This window comes from Trematomus bernacchii, unplaced genomic scaffold (assembly GCF_902827165.1).
Source record: "Trematomus bernacchii unplaced genomic scaffold, fTreBer1.1, whole genome shotgun sequence".
Classification (NCBI taxonomy): Eukaryota; Metazoa; Chordata; class Actinopteri; order Perciformes; family Nototheniidae; genus Trematomus; species Trematomus bernacchii.
In genome coordinates this window covers 5,189,267-5,212,195 of record NW_022987689.1, presented here as the reverse complement: position 1 = coordinate 5,212,195, position 22,929 = coordinate 5,189,267, and the positions used below count along the sequence as shown (strand labels likewise).

The 22,929-nt window shown below is 40.5% G+C and overlaps 1 protein-coding gene across 1 annotated transcript; it reads right to left on the bottom strand.

The window, feature by feature from the left end:
* Positions 1–606: 606 nt before the first annotated feature.
* LOC117488569 (collagen alpha-4(IV) chain-like) lies at positions 607–22,877 on the bottom strand. The gene is made up of 48 exons (XM_034137561.1): positions 22,750–22,877; positions 22,413–22,506; positions 21,180–21,222; positions 18,202–18,273; positions 17,733–17,867; positions 17,543–17,587; positions 17,023–17,139; positions 16,333–16,398; positions 16,148–16,183; positions 15,889–15,951; positions 15,696–15,731; positions 15,543–15,584; positions 15,333–15,425; positions 15,178–15,222; positions 15,030–15,101; positions 14,909–14,953; positions 14,768–14,821; positions 14,335–14,407; positions 13,701–13,805; positions 13,401–13,559; positions 13,022–13,030; positions 12,839–12,928; positions 12,522–12,676; positions 12,370–12,442; positions 12,040–12,146; positions 11,739–11,922; positions 11,571–11,642; positions 11,271–11,378; positions 10,876–11,094; positions 10,544–10,708; positions 10,200–10,364; positions 9,684–9,827; positions 9,495–9,605; positions 9,166–9,344; positions 8,786–8,849; positions 8,478–8,552; positions 8,205–8,312; positions 7,433–7,540; positions 7,173–7,244; positions 6,628–6,756; positions 6,337–6,444; positions 6,021–6,176; positions 4,794–4,901; positions 4,378–4,515; positions 4,144–4,260; positions 3,723–3,911; positions 3,324–3,607; positions 607–1,460 (listed from the first exon to the last, which is right to left on the bottom strand). The coding sequence occupies exons 2-48, from the start codon at positions 22,451–22,453 to the stop codon at positions 1,200–1,202; spliced, it is 5,040 nt and encodes a 1,679-aa protein (XP_033993452.1). The 5' UTR covers positions 22,454–22,506; positions 22,750–22,877; the 3' UTR covers positions 607–1,199.
* Between the last annotated feature and the right edge of the window lie 52 nt (positions 22,878–22,929).

Genomic DNA, 22,929 nt, shown 5'->3' with positions numbered 1-22,929 from the left:
ATCGAACTCTGAATGACTTGTACTGTAGTGTTAAAAACTTTTTTGAAATATTTAATCCAGGAGCACATTTTAGATGATGAAGGAAAGGTCTTCAGAATGTTTATGCTAAATGACTTGTCTAAAGTGGATTGTTTCAAAAATATTAAAGTACAGCAGCAGGATCAAACATTTGTATCATAAGAATAACACCTCCTTAAAATAATGACAGAAAAGGAATAAAGTAACAGGAATAACATATAAAAGATTTACAGATAAATGATACTGTATACAAATTACAAACCTGGACTATTTGTCACTAGATGTCCTCAAATATAATCTATCCATACCTCCTAAATCTTATCCTAGTTTTGGAATTCTGTATCCTGGGATTTTTGCATGTATGTTGTGGTTGTGTTCTCCAATTCTCGAAAGCTATTGAACTCTGAATGACTCATAGTGTCGATACTTTAACAAAATATTTAATAGAGGAGCACATTTTATATGATGAAGAAAAGTCTTCAGAATATTTATCCTAAATGACTAATCTAAAGTGGATTATTGCAAAATGTTTGAAAAAATATCACTCGTCACCGGCTTGAGCTTCAATATCAGGATACATGTATTTATTATCCTTGCAAGAATGGAAGTAGTCATCACATAGATGCTTATATACAAGAGAGGGTGTTACAGTCACAAGATGCAGGAATATTGGTTCAAAGCCGTATACAATGTTTACTTTTAGATTAGCTAAGACCCACGTCAGAAATGATCATGCTTGTCATATGTCTATCTCCATAGAGGCTGAATCATCATGTTAATCGTTGTCACATAGCTATCATATGCCTAAAACAGTGTGTCCTGACGCTCTTCCAGGTAATCATACATCCTGTTACGTACACAGCTACAGTTGGGCCTTTGTTATCATGTGCTACTCTGATATTGGAAGAGTACACTCAGTATTTTCCCAACACAAAATATTCAGTTACATCAGCAGTATCAAACATTTTCATCATTAGAAATAGCACCTCCTTAAAACAAAAATAAATGAATACATTTATAGCAACAACATATAAAAAATATACAGATACAATTACGGATTATTTGTAACTAGAAGTAATCAAATAGAAATCTATCTAAAAGTCTAAATTGTAATCAGTATTTTATTTTGACAGTGAAATGGTTTGTATTATTAATGTTACAACTTAAAGTGAAGAAGTCCTTTACTGTGCTCTGAGGCAGACGTGACACTGACTGGACTTGCGCCGCTGTTGGTCCGCCGCCTTGATGGTGCCAGGCCTCTGGGTGATAAACTGTTCTGTTGGACTAACAGTAGTCAGCCAAAAACTGTAGAGGTTGGCAAAGTAGTGACAGGACCCGCGCGCACCCTGGCACTCTATGAAGGGGTGAGTTCGGAAATCCTTAAGGCAGCTGCCAGACGAAGAAAGAGACTGGCCACCACCCTCATCACCGGCCCCTGTGTGCTGAAGAGAAAAGGGAAGCAGGTACACAGTAGGTAAATTGATAGTATTTTCTTCCACACACACACTTAAAGGTCCCCTATTATACAGTTGTTCATCAATATATTATAGGTCTCAGATATATACAAAACATGTCTCTGAAGTGTTTGGCTACCAAACAGATCATGCATCGTACTGTAGCATCCCATAAACCCCTCTGTTTCAGCCCTGTTTCAAAAGTGCTGATTCTCTGTCTTTTACTTTAGATGAAAATAAGGTGCCACTCCCCACGCCCCTCTGAGAGATATTTGGTTAAAAGGAACACAATAGGCGCTTTCACACCGGAGTACTTTTCCCAGTATATTTCCGATATAGTTCCGAAAATGTGCGTTCACACCAAAAAAATCCGGAACTAGAACTTAGTTCATGAAAACCTTTTCACCCCCTTTTCAGTCCCTGCTAGAGAGCAGGTACTTTCATGGGAGAAAAAGGTTCCCATTTCCAGTGGCGTTTTTATATGTACAAAAGTGGTGGGGCACAAAAAACGTAGATGTCTATATATAAGCTTCTGCAGTGACGTGCAGTGAGGTTCATGGCTGGTGAGGCACTGGCACTGACTCTTCAGGTTTACAAATATTATATTTTGACCTAAACCAAAATATAATATTATTTTCAAAAGCTTTTTTTGTCTGATGCTTCGATTAATTTTAAACAGACAGTTCAACAAAAGGATACCCAAAAAATGTAATTTTATCATTTAAATATTGAATTGTTCTCTCTTAGTAAGATCCCATTTTCAATAAAATTGCGGTCTTACCTTGACTTGAAGATGAAGTCCATTTGCCTATCCTTCTGGACAAACATTTCTATTACTTTTTTGTAAAAGTCCTCCTTATCTTCTTGTAGTTTCAAAAGTCTATCATAAATCTAATCCATAGATTTATGATAAAAAAAGTATAAAAGTAGGGTAGACATGTGGATGTTATCCGGCTAATCAAAACGTGCATTTATCTAACAGGTACGTTTCCCACAGATCTTATTTCGAGCTATTTTCTAAAATCCTATGGAGAAATCTCATTGCTTTTTTGTGCTTACTTCCTGGTTTTAGGACGCGCCACTGCAGCTCTCTCGTCTCCTCTTCAAGCACCACACTTTTTGCGGCACACGTACTTACAGCCAATCAGCTCTGAATGATTTGAGATGACGTATGGTGGGGATGGTAGCTCCGTGCCCCTCTGGTCATAATTTTTTTGCCACACACATTACATTACAAAATACTCTGAGCATGCGCAGTGTAGTTTTTACAGTCACCGTTCACTTCACAGCGAGAGGAAGGGGCATAATCAGGTTTTGTCCCACATGGCTCTAAACAGCTCAATAGGCACACACTGTGACTGTAGACACACTAATTAGAAGAACACAGACTAAAACAGCAATGTACAGACGAATCAGATGATTAAACATGATCTTAAAATATATTTTATATATTTTTTTATTTATTTTTTTGCATTTTTGTAATCATTATTTGTAATACTTTCTGCTGACACTAGGTGGGGCTGTGCCCCACCTGCCCCTAATGACCAGTCGCCACTGCCCATTTCTGATTGGCTGGGCGGATTGCAAACCACGCCCTGTAAAACTCCCAAAAAGTTTTGTGAAGCCGCCATTTTATTTTCCTCGCATTAGCATTATTAGCATTAGCCCAGCGCACAAACGGAGAGAGACTAACTTATGGCTTTACCTTGGTTGGTTATTGGCTAATTGTTACACAAGCCAAAAAATCGTTATGACATCATAAAGTGGCCAAAATCTTCAATCATCGATTTTGACCATGAAAAAGTGGATTTTGCATAATAGGTGACCTTTAACAAATATTGTCACACTCACATGGAGGAAAGAGTATCCCGTCCACAGGCTCCTCCAGCCACGTGGGCATGAGGGGACGTTGTGATCCTGGCTGTGAAAAGCCACTGCAGGCGCAACAGTCTCACACACCGCACAGCGACTGATGTGGGAGCTAATCTCCTGGCCGAAGAGGGGCATCATGGGTATGGGAGCGGTGGTGGAGAGCCAATAGGATTTGTCGTTGCGACTGGAGTAGTCGCAGGCAGCTTTGTTGCAGTATGAGAAAGGCATGGTGGAGAAAACACGGAGACAGGAGCCAGCCTGGCCTACAGGAAGAAGATGTTAAGAAGAGAGACAGAGAATAAAAGAGGCAAATAATAACACATACACTCAGACTGATGCATTCTTCCAGCAAAACTATCACTTTATGCAGACACTTACCCAGGTCTTGAGTGTGAGCCTTCTCTTGCCCCTCCAAGTAGACCAGACTGTAGCCGACCCAAAGCGGGCTGCTGCCTTCAGGGCACCGTGGCACCTGAACTGACTGACTGTGGACAACCAAAAGGTAGCCTGACCTCAGCGCCCCTCTATGGCCTGGATTACCTTGATCACCGGGTGTACCTGGGATACCTGGAGCAGTTTAACAAGCAGCAAGTTAGTGACATGGAAGGTGGATAGGAGTTAGGCAGCGATTACATTTGCTGTTTATTGGAGGAAGTCATTTTGATATGTAATTTTTATAACTTTTTCAGATCTTCAGAAGGAGACTGGCAGTCATCAGCACATTGTATGTCAACACTATAAATGACACTTCAAACTTTTGATTTGGGACAGTTCTAAATGGCTGCATCTTATAATTTACCTTGAGGTCCAGTAAATCCTTGCTGACCAACGTCTCCTGGGTCTCCAACAGAACCATCACGACCAGCAGGACCTGGTTTGCCAGGGAGGCCAACATACCCTACAGGACCCTTCAGTCCTGAAGCACATACAGACACATACAGACAAATGAGGATAAACACACACAACACAGATTTATTCAGACCATCATATGTAAACATGAATTATACATTAAGAATATATTAGACATTCTTGCCTTTACGTCCTGGCGTCCCAGGAGGACCTGCATCACCGGGATATCCCACAAATCCTGGGACTCCACGCGGTCCCAGGAGTCCAGGTGGAGCCCCACCTTGGTCGATTCGGATGGAACCACCAGGAGCACCTTTGGCACCTTGGAAAAAGAAAAAAAAAACATTGATTACCAGATGTACTACTGTAACAAACACCACAACACTCACTAGTGTTTAATGAATAATACATATTTCTAAACGAATAAAGGTAAAACACAATATGTAAAGAATCTTACAACTTTTTAATGTAACTTAAATACCGTCAGTCATTGAAACATAAACGCACACACACACACACTCACATTTAACAGATGTCTTCACCAGATTGTGTGGGCATAGAAATAATGGCATACCTCTTTGCCATTTAGTTGCCACTTACCTGTTGCCCCAGTTGGGCCAGTTGCTCCCTTCCGGCCCCAAGGCCCAGGGACCCCGGTCTGACCCTTGGGGCCTGGAGGACCTTCGAGACTAGCAGGTCCTCTCTCACCTGTCAAAGTGCAGCACCATTTTGCGTGCATTTAAGTGGATGGCAACACAGTAAATACTGATGGCAGCAGCAATGCACCTACACAGGAAATATTGGTGAGTATTTTTTCCAGAGTAATTACTATTTTGCTCTGAAATAGTGATATTTAATCATTTTGGAGTGTATTTATTACTCATAGCTTCTAGAGTGCGATCAAAAATGCAGAGTCAATTCTATTGGAGTTAAACCATGACCACTCTGTAACGGAGGTGATCTCTGGGGCCATTGATCTCGGTCTCCGTTACGGATTATATAGCTTCATTATTGGCGAAGTATATTAATTTGTTCCACGCTAAAATATTGCACAGGAAGCATGTGAATCTATGTCATTTATGCATATATTAGTCACGATCTGTCTATGTTTTAGTTTGTCTGTCTCTGTTTCCTGTTTTAGTTTGAAAAGTGTTCCCCCTCCCGTCTTGTCTGTTGCTGGTGATTGTGTTCACCTGGTGCCCTGTGTTGTCTCCTCCCTCCTCACCTGTGTCTTGTTGGTTTGATTAGTCCTGTGTGTATTTAGGTTCTGTTTTCCTGTTAGTGTGTGTGTGTGAGATCCTTGGTGCTGGTGACTGTGTTCACGTGAGACAGTCATATTGAGGCTGTATCCTGTACCACAAAGAGGAATAAATGCCCACACCGGGTTGTATTTGAACTCTCTGCCTCTGCCTCCTTGCTTGGTCGGGCCGCTCAATGGTCAGCTTCACACACGCCCACTCATGTTCCTTAAGCACTTTGGTTTATTGACCTTTTTTATTGTAAAGATCATTATGGTTCATTTATTCTATTCTGAGTCAAATAACCTTCTATTGGGAGTAAAATTACCTTCTAGTTGGAGTGAAATTATCTTCCATTATGAGTAAAATGGCAGTAGAGTTGTTTTTAATATACACTACATAGAGTAAATAACCATTAAGCAGAGTCAAATCTAAGCACATAATAGAGTAAAATGAACTCTAAAAATACAACTCTGAACAAAGAGTACATTTTACTCTATATAGGTTGGGACCAAATGTAATATTTTTAGAGTCAAATTTTCTTCAATTTGAGTCAATTTTACTCAGAGAAATATACTGTGTAGTATACCTTTTGGCCCTGTAACCCCTGGGTAGCCCTGTAACCCAGGAGGCCCTGAGGGGCCACCATCGCCCTTGCGGCCTGGTAACCCAGGGAGGCCGGTTGGACCTGGTTCTCCTTTGGAGTGAATGCTGCTGCCTGGAAGGCCCGGCTCCCCAGGAGGGCCTAAAAACGCAACACAACAGCCCAATTAAAGACAAAAAGAAAGGTACACCTACACTTAAACATAAACCTCCTAACAGTGTTCATTCCCAAATGGGGCCACACAAAAATGGAGACAGAGATAAACAAATGGACAGATATAAATAGGTACACAGAAACACACCAGGAGGTCCTGGGGGTCCTTTATATCCTATGTCCCCGTTGGGTCCTGGTAGAGGCCTGAAGCACTCTATGCCAGGGTTCCCAAGTTCACCTGGGGAGCCTGGAATACCTGAGGGAACAAACAGAGAAAAGTGTATTGTAGAGGAATGGGACAGTAAATACATTCAACAAAAAGCAAATATAGTGCCAGAAAGTGCTAACAAAAATGTTTGTCTCCAACAGTTCATTTTCCACCACTATCATAAGCAGATGCAGACATGCAGTAGATGATGTAGAAATAGATATTTGATACCTGTGAAGCCAGATGGGCCTCTCTGGCCTTTAGGCCCAGGAAAACTGGCTCCTGGAGACCCTTGCTGTCCCCTGACACCTTTGACTCCAAGAAGACCATCTGGTCCAGGAGGGCCAGGGAAACCTATGGCTTGAGGCAATAAACAAGGAAATTATTAAAGGATTGTTATGTTCTCAACAGTGTATAATTGCTTTGTTTTTTGTTAGCTTATGTGTATATTCAAATATGAAGGGCTCTGCTACATGGTACGCTCTAGAGAGGGCCTTCCATGTTTAATTTGAAGTGGCAGCTTTAGGTGGTGTGTCTGCACCTATAATACTCTTGTAGGTTTTCTAAACACTTGAAACGGGAGGTATTGGTAGTGGTGATAATTGCTGGGGTTGGGGTATGAATGAAAAGGTATACGGTATAGCTAAAATTATGCTTTAACAATTTATTGTGTGTACTATATACTACATGCACAAAAAAGTATACCAACAGATAAAATAAATACAAAGAAATGATTGCTTTACTATATTTAAAGTTATGACGAAACTCATTCTTACCACTCTCGCCTTTTATCCCTTTTGGACCTCTAAGCCCATCCAGTCCATCAAGACCAGGTGGTCCAGGGGTCCCTTATATAAAATGCCAGTAAAACAAAAGAATACTCTTATTAGGTTTTTGGCATGCACATATTAGAACCCCATACACACTGAAATAAAGCAAAGTGATTATATATGAATTGTGCTAATATAAGCCAACACAAATAACGCTTACATTGCCTGTACCCTGCCCATCCCATGTTAAAAAACAATGTTAGTACCTGGATGCCCATATGGGCCAGGTGGGCCAGGTGGTCCCAGACCTCCATGATCGCCTGGCAGACCTGGAATACCTGGACGACCTGAAGAGCCACGAGGCCCGGGGAAGCCTGAGACACACACATAAAAACGTCCCAACCATCATGTAGCATTCCTTACTTTAAGGTCGGAAATAAGCAGTGTTCCTTCATTTCTACCCTCATGCAGTACATTACACTCACACCCAATGTTTCAGGTACACCTGTCAACTGCTGGTTAATGTGCCAAAAGCATCATTTGCTGCCACCTAATTGGCTGATTGGATTGTGTTAAAGTTGCCGGGTGTGCCTCCAAAAACATACATACATACAAAATACCGTTTTTATTTACAAAAACAGCAGTTACACAAAATCAATACAATAAAAATAAGACACACACATACACACACACACACACACACACACGGCTGAAATAAAGATGCACTGTGGCAACATTAGGATTATAATTTCATTGACAAAATGGTAATATGTTTATACACACACACACACACACACACACACACACACACACACACACACACACACACACACACACACACACACACACACACACACACACACACACACACACACACACACACACACACCACACACACACACACACACACACACACACACACACACACACACACACACACACACACACACACACACACACACACACACACACACACACACACACACACACACACACACGCACACACACACACACGTAACATTCTCTGACATAAATTACCTGGTCCTCCTATTCTTCCCTGCTCCGCATTAATGCCAGGTGGTCCTGGTTGCCCTGACCTTCCCCGGGGTCCTGGGTCTCCTGGATCTCCTGGAATCCCTCTGGGCACTCAAGGGAATTATTGTGTGGATATACATTTAATTAAAGTTATACCTCCACTTAGAGTATAATATATTCTAGGAAACTCAAAACTTTATAAGATAGTGAAAGGGCAATGCCACACACTGGGGGCATCCTTGCTGCCCACCAGTGTGTGGTATTTTCTGTACTCACCACTCTGTCCATCATCCCCTCGCATCCCTTTGAGTCCAGGTGGACCAGGTTGTCCATAAGAGAGTCCTGGGTCACCTGGAACAGATTTGAGATAAGGTAAGAAATCCTGGGATTGTATTGGGCTTTAGAGTTTTAAATACTTAACTGCATCTGCAATTTGTATAGCAATATACTACAACATTTCTGATCAAAGTGGAAAAATACTAATGATCCATTCCGATGTTGATTCAGTTGTACACTACAAACATTTTCTCCATTACATGAAATTAGCCTCATCAGAATCATTGAATCATTATCTTTTGACTCACCTTTGGCACCTGGAAACCCTGGTAACCCTGAGATACCCGATGGTCCACAAGGCCCTTGATATCCCTTTAAAAGACATAAACACATGCATTCAAAATCACATCACTTCAGAGACTGACTTACAATGAATTATGATATGTTGAACCACTTATATTGTATGTGTTCTACAGGTAATTAAACATAAGACTAGCCCTTAACTTAATAAAAAACAAAATAGGAAAAACATGTTCACAGTGGGTGTGCGTTGCAGGATAGAATTATCAGAAATGATATGCTGCTGACATTTTATTTGAGTATATTCTGGATATATTTAAAGAAAAAACGGAATAAAGACAGCTGTTTCCAAAAATGATTAAGAGAAAAGATTATTTGTTTTGTGTACCGTATCTCCAAGGTGTCCAGCATATCCCCTTGGACCAGGGAACCCTTTGATTCCAGGGGACCCTGGAGACCCTGTTCTTCCTGCTCTACCTGGAGCACCGGTGCTGCCTCTAAACCCTGAAGAACCAAGCCATCCATCTGACCCCGAATCCCCTGGTGGTCCCCTCGGGCCCTTTGAGCCTGTTAGCACAGACAAAAATAATATTGTCGTAGTCCTATACTGTTTAACACAATCTTAAGTAAGTCTTTTTAATTGATCAACCTGGACTTCAAGGAATCATCTTCTTAATGTTTACAAAAGATGGATAAGTTAGATGTAAGCTTCCTTGCCTTCAGGTCCTTGTTCTCCTTTTTTCCCCTCACTTCCAGAAAGTCCTGGTTGGCCCTTTATTACATTCAGAATCAATATAGGTCCTGGTAATCCTGGTAAACCACGTACACCTGGATGGACATCAGAGTTATAACAAAATGCCAATAAATATATCTATAAGAAGCTATGATATTCAAATGGAAACTTACCTTTATTACCAGGCTGTCCTGGGTATCCAGGGTCCCCTGTGTGACCGGTAAAGCCTCTCTCTCCTTGTTTACCCCTGGGCCCTGCAGGTCCAGGACGGCCTGGCAAACCTATGGACACAAGCATGCCTGGGTACCCACTTTCCCCTAGATGAATTGAAAGGAAAGCATAATTTAATTCATAATAAGGACGGACTATTTTCTATATATAAAATATTGCTGAAAAAATTGGATTGGGTTTTAGTGAAGAAGTTTTTGTTATTGAATTCGGGGGATGAAATCTATATTTGGTCAGTGACATATTTTAACAGCTCCGACTTGGAGTGTGATGATGGTAATGTGGGGATCAGATGTTGGTTATACTTTTGGTGTCTGGAGGTAGTGTGTACATAGGCACAGGTACAACTTTGTATGTGTGGATGGTGTAGACAATGTACGAAAAGCCTGTCAGATTTTGAAATGATTAAAGACACCGTGATTTCTCCAAAACCATCCTATCATTCTAGGTCAGTGGTTCACCTTTCTGTCCTGGCCAGCCGTCAGCCCCAGGCTCTCCTGAGAGGCCATGAGGGCCTCTTGTTCCAACCACTGACAATCCAGGAGAGCCAGGGAAACCTTTTGGACCCCTCAGTCCATGACCAGGTGGACCTATATCTCCCTTCAAACCCTTCTGACCAGGAAAGCCTATGCAACATTTTACAATTCAAAGAGAGAATGTGTTAATGGATGGTTAGATGGTGGCTTCACAACTAGTCATTCATGAATGTACAATTAATATAAGTTTGACATTACTAGGGGACATAAAGATGGACACCCAGAGAGACAGAGAAACAAAATTATGCTTGCTGCTGCTGTGTGATCACCTGGTATCCCCCTCTTTCCAGTGTCTCCTGTAGGGCCTGGAGGGCCTGGAGGTCCATTCAGTTCAAATGCAGTGCAAGGTGGGCCTCGGGGACCAGTGGCCCCAGGGTCACCACTGGATCCTGGCTCTCCTTTCCATCCAGGTGATCCAGGCAGGCCTTGTTCCCCTGTAATTACGAGGCATCAACGTTGAACCAACCAACTCCAATGCACAGATTAGAATGGGAAGTACACTGTAACACTGTACTCTTTTTGAGTGAAATAGGCCAAATTAACTGAAGCCTACATTGTTCTGTGGTTTGTTTGTGTTTACCTAAATAGAGATACAACTTACCTGGAGGCCCTGGGATTCCAGGAATGCCCCGTAGTCCTTTCTTCCCCAGAAGCCCAGGGAGGCCAAGTGGTCCAGTATCACATGGCCTGGCAGAGAAAACATCGCCTGGCTCACCCTTCCTGCCTGGATGTCCGCGAAACCCAGGAGTGCCTGGAGGGCCAACCAGGCTAATTACGCTGGAACCAGGTTCACCTGGATCCCCATCTAAACCTTGAAGTCCTATAAAAAATAGAGACCTATTAGCGCACAAATCACCCACTCTAACTTTATAGTCAATCATTACCTGATTGTTGTCTGCAGTGTGGATGCAAAACTTTAAACAGGGGCTCTCCAATGAAGAACAATCTTTATAAAATTGTGTATGAATCTAATTTGACATTTTAGAGAGTTGTTACCTATCCGTCCAATCCCACCAGTACTAGTGTAATCTCCTTTCATGCCTTTCGGGCCTGGGTGTCCCAGAGTTCCTGGAGGACCAACTCTTCCTGGCTCACCTGGAATACCTACAAAGAGCCAAAGAAAATGTGCCTCGCAACATGGACCACAAACGTTTCAAGGGTCCTAAGCCATTCCTTTTAATGACATGTGACTTGTCAACAAACAATATAGCAACCGCCTTTGACAGAAAGATGTGATTTTTGCATTGACAATGTTTTTTAATCAATTATATGATGTGGAACAACTGTAAGACTTACCCGGTGATCCTGGTTCACCATCAGGACCCGGTAGTCCAATCTCATAATTATGACAGCATAACCCATTTTCACCTTGGGACACAAATGCAACATACTTGTTGAGTCCCTGACACCTGCTGAAGGGGTTCATTAACACCAACGGAGAATCTCTGAAATCAGGTATCTGACCTGGAGGGCCTGGTCGTCCAGGAATTCCTGAGGGGCCATGACTTCCCTGATAACCCTTAGGTCCATGGAGCCCCATAGGGCCTGGAAAACCAGGTCCGGGGGGGCCAATAGGACCTTGAAACCCTTTGGGTCCAGCAGCACCAGGGTACCCTTTGGGACCAGGTAACCCTGCAAATCCAGCACCCTGCAAAAATGTTACCCAACACCATAACTGCACAACCAAAACCGAGTGTAGCAAATTGAAAATAATGTTCTAGTTCAGAAATAATAATGTACAGCACTTAAAAAGGTGCACACTCACTGGTGTTCCAGGGTCCCCTGCAGGGCCAGGGGGGGCATCCCTTCCTGATCCACCTGATGCTCCAGGAGGACCAGAATGGCCAGGGTCTCCTAGGTCACCCTTGGCACCTATCAACAACAACAATAAAATGATGATGATTACAATGTAGGCTATCAATTCTTAACAACACCTGGTATAGGCATGTATATCAATCAATGTTATCAAAAGACAAATCCAACCAACTTTTATTTCAAGCTACTGTTGACATAGATGTTGCTGATGTTTCCAAGCATTTAAAGTACGTATTCACTTTGCTTGTCCAATAATATTGTGTATAGGACAGGTTCTCACCTTTAACGTCTGACACAAAAGAGTGACCTTTTTTACCCTTGTGTCCTTTAATACCAGGAATACCTGGAAAGCCCTGCAGAAAAACATAGTCAAATACAAAACTACACACTACACTTTAATTATGAGTTTGTTTGTTTTCCTACTGTCCTTACTTCTGGTCCTCTTGGACTGTCATGTCCTTTTAGCCCAGGGTCTCCCTTAAGTCCTTGAGTTCCAGGAATCCCTGGAGAACCTGGAAAACCAGTTGGACCGGTGGGACCTTCTCTTCCTACTCCTCCAGACCTACAGTTACATTCCCCTAGACAACCTGTAGAAGACAGAGGGACACAATGTATGACTAAGATGCAGTGTTTGCATATTCTGTACTGTTATACCTACTGAATTCTATAACATTCTTGTTTCTACCAGAGGTCAGTAGGCGGGGAGAATAACAATCTGCTTGTAGAATCAATAAAGAGTCAGAGATCACCTTTAATTCCTTTGAGTCCTTTGTTTCCACCGGGGCCATTATGGCCTGGATCACCTGGGTCCCCTGGGTAACCAGGCTCACAGTAGTAATCTGTATATCAACCAGATACAAGTATTGATGAAGTTAAAAACTTAAGGAAGCATTTCAAATGCAAACAATTATGGACTTTTTTAGAGAACTCACCTCCACATCCTGTTCAAGAATGCCACACACACACACACACACACACACACACACACACACACACACACACACACACACACACACACACACACACACACACACACACACACACACACACACACACACACACACACACACACACACACACACACACACACACACACACACACACACACACACACACACACACACACACACACACACACACACACACACACACACACACACACACACACACACACACAGAGAGAAAAGGTAAGTAAATCTTCAAAATAAAACATCAAAAACCTAGCTTAAAAAATAATGACACAAATTAATTTACACGTATATATTTACTTACACATAGTGTTTGTTTAATATAAACAAAGTATTGATATACCTGGAGGCCCCGGGGAGCCTGTGACACCTTTATGCCCGAGGAGTCCTTTAACTCCCTTTGGTCCCGGATATGGATTATCATAGTTGTTATACCTTCCTGGCTCTCCCTTGTACCCCTTGGGACCGAGGATCCCTTGTTGACCAGGCAGCCCAGGCACTTCTAGTAGGGTGTGAAAGACGATGTGAAACTGACAATAAGGTAGCATCAACACTGACTGACTGAGTTTTTAACTGTCAGGATATACTGTATATAAAGTGCATAAAGTCAGCAGTAACTGGAAAGTGAGAAACCAACTCTGACCTGGTATTGTTAACCCTGGTGAGCCAGGAGGTCCATGCATGCCCATGTGCCCAGGGTCACCTGGGTGTCCAGCTAATCCAGGACTCCCATTGTCACCTTTAACACCTAAGCCGTGCAAACACAGAAGCATGAAAAAGTCAGTAAGGCTTAATTACTGTCCTAAATATTGTGTTTGTTATTGTCTCATATTCGAAACTGTTTGTATATACACCTTGTTTCTGATAGTTATATTCAGTCTTACTCAGAATCAGAATACCTTTATTAGTCCCACAGAGGGGAAATGTGCATTGTTACAGCAGAAACTACTAGGATGCTTTTAAAAAATATGTATTGTTACTGACATAATTCAATTTGACTACATGATGAGGATGAGTGTTTCAAAGTATAGTTTAAGGGGGAGTATACTCGATGCATTCCACTTGCATCTACAGTGACAGTGTGAACATTGTTTTGCCAATATGCTGAACTCATATTGGTCAAATCAGAAAGACTAACGTTGTTAACTATTGGCCTTTAATTCAATAAATAATTTCCTATTCATATTTCAAATAAAAGACATCTAATAAGACATTGCTTCTATTGTCCAAAAATAGTTCAATCAGTATGAAGAGTGTAGCTTCAGCTGTCGTCTCACCTCTGGCATCACTTCCATTGGGCAATTGCAGGAGACCTGGGGGACCTGGGTGACCTGGATCTCCTTGGTTACCCTGTTGGATGCAAAGACAAAGACAGAAACCATAGTTATAAATAGAAAATGCCACTGATGTACTGTAGATAATATGGTGCAAATGTGACACTAAGTGACCACCAGAGGGCCACAGTTCTTCTTTAGTCTGTTCCTATATTTGAAGAACACTTTTAATTGTAAGTGGAACAAAAGTATCACAAAGATACTGCTAAAATAAAAAATAGATTCCTGTCAATATCAGACTTTACCCTCGGAGTAGATGTTTAATATATGAATATACATTTTACAAAACATTGGCTACTGTTTGCACCTAACGTAAGCTTTTTTAATTTTGTTCAAATTGTAATGCACATGTCTTTAATGTTTATCGAACGCTTACCTTTGTTCCATTCCTTCCAATGAGTCCTGGAAATCCTTTCTCTCCATGGACACCCTGAAAGTATGTATCAATGTATTTAACCTAGAAATTGCAAACAAATACTAACATAGGGAAGGGTTAGTCCTCCTATTAAAGATTTACCTCAGGTCCGGGAAGTCCATCTCTAGCAGGCAATCCTGAAAGACCCTACAGATGGAAACAATGGAGTGAATATTGTATGTGTTGTCTAAAAGCATGTTGCAGTGTGATTTGAGTCACAAACCCTCAATCCAGGAAAACCGGGGATTCCTTGCTGTCCTTTCATTCCTTGAATGCCGTAGTCTCCTATACCGCCCTGATAAGAAACAAAAATGAAAATAAAACAACTTTCTCTTTCTCTCAGACACGTGTATGCTGACATTTTAACTCACTCTTATGCCCTTTGGTCCACATGGTCCAGAAGGACCTTGCTCTCCCTGAGAAGCAAGAAAGAAAATAAAGAAAAATATTTTATTTTTATACACATCTATGCAGTAGTTAAAATGCATTAGTCTTGTAAAATCACAAATAAGAGCTTTGATGTCACCTTGTAACCTTTGGCTGGAAGAATTTCTAGAGGAAATTGTTTGGATTCTTCTTCTCCGTCCGGGCCAGGTTGGCCAGATGGGCCTTGTTCCCCCTGGAATATCAAGTGGTGAAGATGATTACTGGTGTTGTAAGCACACACACACGCACAAACACACTCACATCACAAAACCTTGGCGCATAGCTTTGAAAGGCCATAATGGTTTCTTACAGAGTCACCTTCAGCTCCTGCCAGAGATCCTCCGGTGTCACCCTACACAACAATCAAAAGTATAGAAAAGTTTAATGGATGTGTGTTCATGCACGTGTACGTTTCTTTATTTAAGAGCAATTATTGGCAAATATTGTGAAAAAGGTGACTCACTGGCGGTCCTCTCACACCTTTTAGTCCATCCAAACCCTAAATGGAATCACACATATACATTATTTTACCTGTGCATTTATTTTTGTAAATTAAATCTTGAACTATAATGGTCATAATATAATTCTGCTTACCATGCATGTTTAGTAATATAATGTTCTTTAATACAACCTATATACAAACAACTTATTTTCACCTCATATCCATTATCGCCACGACGGCCAGTGCGTCCACTAGGTCCAATGTCTCCTTTTTTTCCCTGATTTAGAAACAACAATACAATGTTAAAGAAAGTAAACATGAAGTAGAGTCAGTTAAACTATAAGCCCATTGGGAAATTGAAAGCATTCAGTTCCTGCCTAATTTCTTAGCAAAGAAGGGCTTGGAGGATTCTACGTTTAGAATATTACAAGGGGAATACTGAATTACTGTCAAAATGAGAAAACATAACATACAGGTTGACCATGTTGTCCATCTCTACCATGCTCCCCCTGTAGGATAACACAAAATACATTTGAGAATGATGAACAGACAGTGGACATTGCAAACACTTATGAAACTGCTGAAACAGAAATGCGTTTTGAAACTTGTGAAGCCCAGTTTGTTATTATAAGAGCTTCTCAAAACTAAGGGAATTTACCGGATGTCCAGGAAGGGCAGCCCCATAGACAGGTTCTCCTTTAATCCCTTTATGTCCATGTAAACCCTAATAAGAAAACACAATACATGTTAACAGTAGACACATTACAAGCAATAGCCAGGAGGGTTAAAATTACATACACAGTATTCGTTGTTAATACTTAGTTAAACAAATCACTGGGAAGTTAATACAGGATAATGTGTCCAAACCTTGAATTATGTTCAGTGAGAACGTTTGTCAAAATTCAGGTCTTCAATTAATTATTGCTACAAAAGCTGCATCTGTTAAAGTGACCTGCAGTTTTTTAGGAAAATATCACTGTGATTTAAACATTTAAAAAGCTAACTGCTGATGGGAGACAGGGCACAAACTCGGGCCTCTTGTCCTCATGTCCAACCACCACGAGACCTTCACAACCATACTCATCTACGTATGTGCAATTTTAATGTGACACAAATGTATGCTTTGCCAGGGAATCTGAACGTGGGTATTGAAGGTAAATTGTGTGCTTCACAACCATTAACGCAGGATATAACTTCTGGGGATTTTTCATATTCTAGCCATTTGATTTTCTGCATAACTTTAGTGAACCTTACGTTTTGTCGAAAGGCTTAAGATAGACATCTGAAAGACAATATAATGTTCAAATAATCGCAATAACAGAAATATCTGATGAGGAGTTTTACTCGCCGGTTGCCCATGGAGACCATCAAAACCAGGAATACCATCGACTCCTGGTCGACCCCTTGTCCCGTTACAGCCATCAGCTCCCAGCAAACCAGGCTCACCGCCTGCTCCAGGGTGACCCTGAACAATAGATGTAATATATATGTAAACCATACAAATATTAGAAGGCACTATTATGAACTTCTTGACCTTTCGTTGAAACCATGAAGAAATTATGCTTAATGCCTATAGTCAGGCCTATAGTTAATCCATAATATTTTCCAATAACATAATGGTTAAAGATGAACAACTTGAGTTTTTTTTCAAACACTTAATTAGTGAAGAGACAGCTGCATCAGGCATAAACACACAGGCCAACATCTACAGAATGTCATGATGTCTCCACTAGAGGGCATACCAGACACAACCTTAAAAATCACTGCAGCATTTACATTTAGAACTTAATATTGTATTCTAAATGTATAAACAATTGGAAATTCAAGGTTCAGGAAATTCAAATAAACAACACCATAGGTTTACTCACAGGTGAGCCATCATTACCAGTAAAACCAGGGACACCAGTCTTGCCCTGAAATGTAAAACATATGTGGATTAATTAATTCAGGTTTAGATTGCATTATTGCCTCCCAAGCCATTGTTGTGATGGTTGGTTAAAGTTTGAAGCATCATCTGCCTTTCTGTTTCTTTATGAAACAGAAAAAATGAACACTCACCCGGTCTCCTTTGGGCCCTTCTGGGCCAAATGCTCCCTCTGTTCCCCTCCTGCCTTTCTCTCCAGATGACCCTTGATGTCCCCATGGTCCCATTGGCTCCTTGGGCCCTTGCTGTCCCGCCTTCCCTGGAGCTCCCTACAAAGAGAAAAGTCATGTATACATTTTTTTTAACTTTGAACTTCTAATTGTTGATGTGAGTAATATTTGTTTCCTTTAGGATACAGGAATTGGTATATGGTGTTGCTTTGTTATTTACGTGTTTGACTTAAGAGTGCTAATGTTTGTCAAATCATGTAAACTAATCAATAACTGCTCCTCATTTTGAATAATTCGAAAAGAAAACACATTTACCATGAATATTTTCCACACTTGATTATCTCGCTTATTGAAATCTCTTACAATGAACATTAATAACCTTACTAGGAGAGTCATTGCCAATACACAACAAATTAGAAGATAAAGTTCATACCCGGGCACCTTTAGCAGGATTACACTGACACACAGAGCAGTCTCTGCCTTCGCATGGGCCATCAATGCTCCCCTGAAACAAAAAACATTGACAAACCATAGAGTGATTATTGCTGCAATGGGAGAGAGAGAGGGAGACTAGCTGAGGCTGTGTGTAGGCTATCTATGCAGAACAGAAGACAGTAGGGGTCAGGGCACATCAGTGGGCACATCAGATAAGGTTCTGGTTTGGGCATATCTGACATTCCTGAGTTTCAGCTGAGCTTTAATAGTAGCCTTGAGAATGACCACATCCCTGTGGAGACTGGACAGTCCTGATTAGATAGTTTTAAACAAATCAATGTTCTCACAGAGATTTGTGTTAATAATGAGCGCTCTGACCTTGATGAGAAAGAAAGCTCACATTTCTCAAAACTCTCTTGCTGAGAAACTGTTCTGTGAGTCTACATGTCCAGATGCTAAGTATTCCCACCAATATGTGTGTGTGTATACGGTCGGTTTAACAGTCTCTCCCACACAAACATTTAGTTATGTTTTCTCAAAGCATACCAAATATTTGGTTGAGTTTATGCTGGTGAAGTTCAGTTCTATCGCACATCTGCTGTCCCACTTTCTCTTTTGGTCCAAACATTTGATGACTATCTCTAGCATCAGTTGGCTAGTCCTGGATAGGCCATTTGGATTCAGTGCATATTGGGATCACATAGTTAGAAGTAATAACACTGGACGGGCTCTATTGCCCAGTACAGCTACAGAACCTAAAATTGAAGGTTACAACTTACTGCCCTCAGCTTGAAATACATGTCGAAAAATGTGTCACATTAAATGGTTTAAAAGTGTGTGAACACCTGTAATCATTTGCATATCAAAATACACAACATAGCTCTTCTGAGAAGGTTTGAAAGCCTGGTCAAATTCGTATTTATTTACAAAAAATGATCTATTTAAACCACATGCCTAACAGATAAGCATATACATAATTAAATTAAAAACTTGCCAGATATAGAAACAGTTGCTAAACCAAGACAAGACACTCGGTGTTTGAGGGAGGGATTTGGCGAACACTCGCGATAACTCGGTACCAACAGCAACACGAGTTTAAGGCACTTCAGTGTAAAGTAGCTTAAAAACTATTAAAATCTCATGGTACTCATGTTGGTTATAAGAAAAATAAACACGAGTTATATCCTCCCTTCGGTGGCTCAGAGGTAGGTTGTATACATTAACATCAGAGATGCGATTTTGGGAGGAGGGCAACAACGATAATTTAACTGGTTGTAGGTTAATGTAGGAGTTGATCCGATGCAAAGCTAGAAAGCTACACATTTGTACCATCTCTGTCTCTTATTTCCCACACAGTTCAACACAGGTGATAATCTGACTAAACTGGTTGGGAAGCAACACAGTGTAACGCTAAGAACTTGCTGTAATTAATCGAGTCAATTCATAATATCAAACAATTTCATGGGTTCAGATCAGGGATACAAGGTAGCATTTAGCCAAATTGACCAACCACACTTTATCCGAATGTTTAGTTTATCTTTAAAACAATATCCCGCGATGATTTTAAACTCAGGTAATTTCTTCAGAAGCCAGACCTTCAATTATCTGATGTAGGAGATAGTCCAAGTCGTTCAGTGGGATTGCAGTTTCTATTTTGACCGTATTATGACAGGTAATTACCTTTTCTATGCGTCAAATATCATTCATGCACCTGCATTGCCCAAGACTCTGGGCATGCGCATAGTTGCTTTCCCACACTGGAGGATACTGACAGGGACAATTTTCTTCTGTTGTGGATAAACTTTAAAAGAAAAATAGGATTAACACTGTTTCTTGACTGTTAGACTTATATTTTTGTTTGGCATTTTTATATTGTGATTTATTGTTACGTTTCAGCTGACATATAAACCAGTACTGATGCAGTAGGCCTATGCCAAGGATAATATCAGAACAGCCACTCATCGCTCTACCTGAAGTAAACGGTCTTTGTGTACACAAAACCCCACAAGCATTCCTGTGCTGGAAAGTGGAGGTTACATTATATAAAGACATACAGTACAGAGCCACACACACAGTTTCCAGGTGCATTAAGTGCATCAAGGATTTTTTTCTTCGAAACACTTGACTATAAAGCATCTGCATGTGGCATAACTCAAATGTTTACAGGTCATAAGTAGCTAGACTAGAAAGCTTCTTACACCCAGCGACATACTTTGAGGGCATCAGGTTCATGATCTTGGCCTTGAATTTATGGTTTGTTATTTTTGATGGCCTAAGCTACATTCCAGGCTACTGTAAGCAGCAGCAGTTTGTGCAAATATGTTTGCAGCCTACTTAAACTGCAAATGATGAATTTCAATATAATGCAGTCCAATTTAACATCCTCACAAAGTAGTCCCAACCAAAGCCCAACACAACACATCACATCAAAACAAATGTAATGTTCATGTCAGGGCTCCATTTCATCTTTGCAAGTTCATGTATTTCCCCCAGTGTACTTAAAACGCATGTTTAATCTATTGAGGCCCCAGCAAACTAAATAATTTAAACATAGTTTTGAAATCTGTTTTAGCTAAATCTGTGATCTGTGCTCATCCTTATATGTAGTCCTATTCAGTGCATATGTTGCCCCAATTGAAATTGTCTTTCCATTATTTAAAAATATATATATCACAACGTTTTGGCATGATTCATGGGATTACTGAATACAGTTTTGATAACAATAAATGTCTGCTGTCTCTTACAGTATTGTCGAATGTCTGAGTTTGGGTGGATTGCTGATAATTGTTTTCACAGCAAAATATTCATATACCTGTAGCACAGTATCTTCTATATAAACAATTGTCTGCACAGTTTATTTAGCAAATTAACCTTACATATATTATTAAATACAAGGATTTGAGATTGAAAGGTTGTCATAGTAGCTTTAATCTAAATTTGAATACATGTAATGAAAACTTAAAAGAAAAGCCTTACTGCATTGAGCTGCTGCACAATGATGAGGAGGACAAGGATCCACCTGTGGATGTAACAGTGGGTAAAGATTAGCTGTAGTCATTCTGCACATTTACAGAAGGAAAGTAAAAAAGATGTTGTCCACCAAAACTCTCATCAGACTACAGATGAGACCACAGAATGTAACTGTGTGTGTGTTCCTATACTGTAGTGGAGGTCAGGTTTTATACAGAGTTGGAACAGTATGCATGCAGATGTGTTTAATATCTCAGTAAACAAGCAGGAAATGTGTTTGCCTTCAGGTAAATACAGTAGGTTTACAAATTAGGGTAATTCCTTTAAAGTGAATGAGAAATACCTCATTGCATTTACTGTATCAGGGCTCTGTGATTTATACTGTATGCTCTGCAGATGAAGGTTTAATTTGTGACAAAAATATGATATATATATATATATTTTTTTTTTATATATAAAACGTTACTGAATCATTGTTGCCAGTGTTAAAGGTGGGGTAGGTAAGTTTGAGAAACCGGCTCGAGATACACTTTTTTTTTTTTTTCATCTGTGGAAGCCGTAGTACTGTAAAAAGCACAACCAATCATTTTAGCCGGCCCGGCTAAAATAACTTCCATCTGTGCACAAACTTATCTCGTGCCCTCATTGGTCATGTGCGCGTTCGTGTGTGTTGGAGGAGGGGCTCTGTAAGGAAGGGGCAGATTTGTTCCGGCTGTGTATTTTCAAATTCTAGCACACTCGAGCTGGTTTCTCCAAAATTACCTACCCCACCTTTAAACATAAAATAAAAATGTAAAAGACTTAAAAATACATTAATCAAGAATATCTGATGTTTATTAGTTGTAATCATCAGATAGATTCAAGATTCAAGGCTTTTATTGTCCTTTGTACATAGCTACAGTGTAGTTATGACAATGAAAATCTTAGGTCACAGGCTCTTCCAACAGTGCAACACAATAAAACAGATAATATTGCAAGTAAATAAAATAAAATATAATATAATAGAAATAGTGCAGAATAGTCCATATACAAATAATTGGAATATTGATATATAAGTTGCAACCAGATGAATGTTATGGATGTTCTTTCAAAAGTGCAGGTGTTTAACAGTCTTATGGCCTATGGTATGAAACTGTCCCTTCGTCTGGTGATATAGATATAGCTGCTGCTACAGATATTGATGATATGCGTGCGATATAGTTAACAACTTTATATAAATGTTGTTGTAGTGGGACTCACCTGAGGGGAGACAGAGTAACTACAGTAACTGAGGATCCCATCTTTCTTCTCTTCCGTCTGCTTCACAGGTGAGTGTTGGCCTCAGTGCTGCCCCCTGTGATGGATAATAGGAAGCATGAAACACCTGTGAGCCGGATGATATTATGTGACAGTAAAGAATAACATTCTTTTGAGGTAGAAGGTAGTACATGTAATTATGATTTAAAAAATATCTATTTGCTACTGATAAAGAAATTGTAGGTGTGAGACTTCCACCCACCAGTTGTATTTTAAGCATAAACGTTTGCAGCCTATGTACACAGTCAATAATGCACATACAATAAGATGAAAAACTCACCCAATTTCAGAATATCAAATGAATCTTCATGAACGCCTCAGTGGCCCCTAAGCAGGATACTCTCCGACAACAAGAACTAATCTCCTGCCTCTGTATCAGTGAAAACCAAACAGAGTAACTGCCACTGTTTGTGCGTATTTGGGATGAGGCGATGAGAAGAATGGTGTTTGGGGTTGACCC

Excerpts from the sequence above, each read along its gene's own strand:
- LOC117488569 (XM_034137561.1), bottom strand. The coding sequence starts at position 22,453 with ATGGGATCCTCAGTTACTGTAGTTACTCTGTCTCCCCTCAG. Across the intron at positions 10,365-10,543 it reads TGGAAAGAGGGGGATACCAG|GCTTTCCTGGTCAGAAGGGT; the intron begins GTGATCACACAG and ends AATGTTGCATAG. Across the intron at positions 8,313-8,477 it reads AGGGGATGATGGACAGAGTG|TGCCCAGAGGGATTCCAGGA; the intron begins GTGAGTACAGAA and ends AATTCCCTTGAG.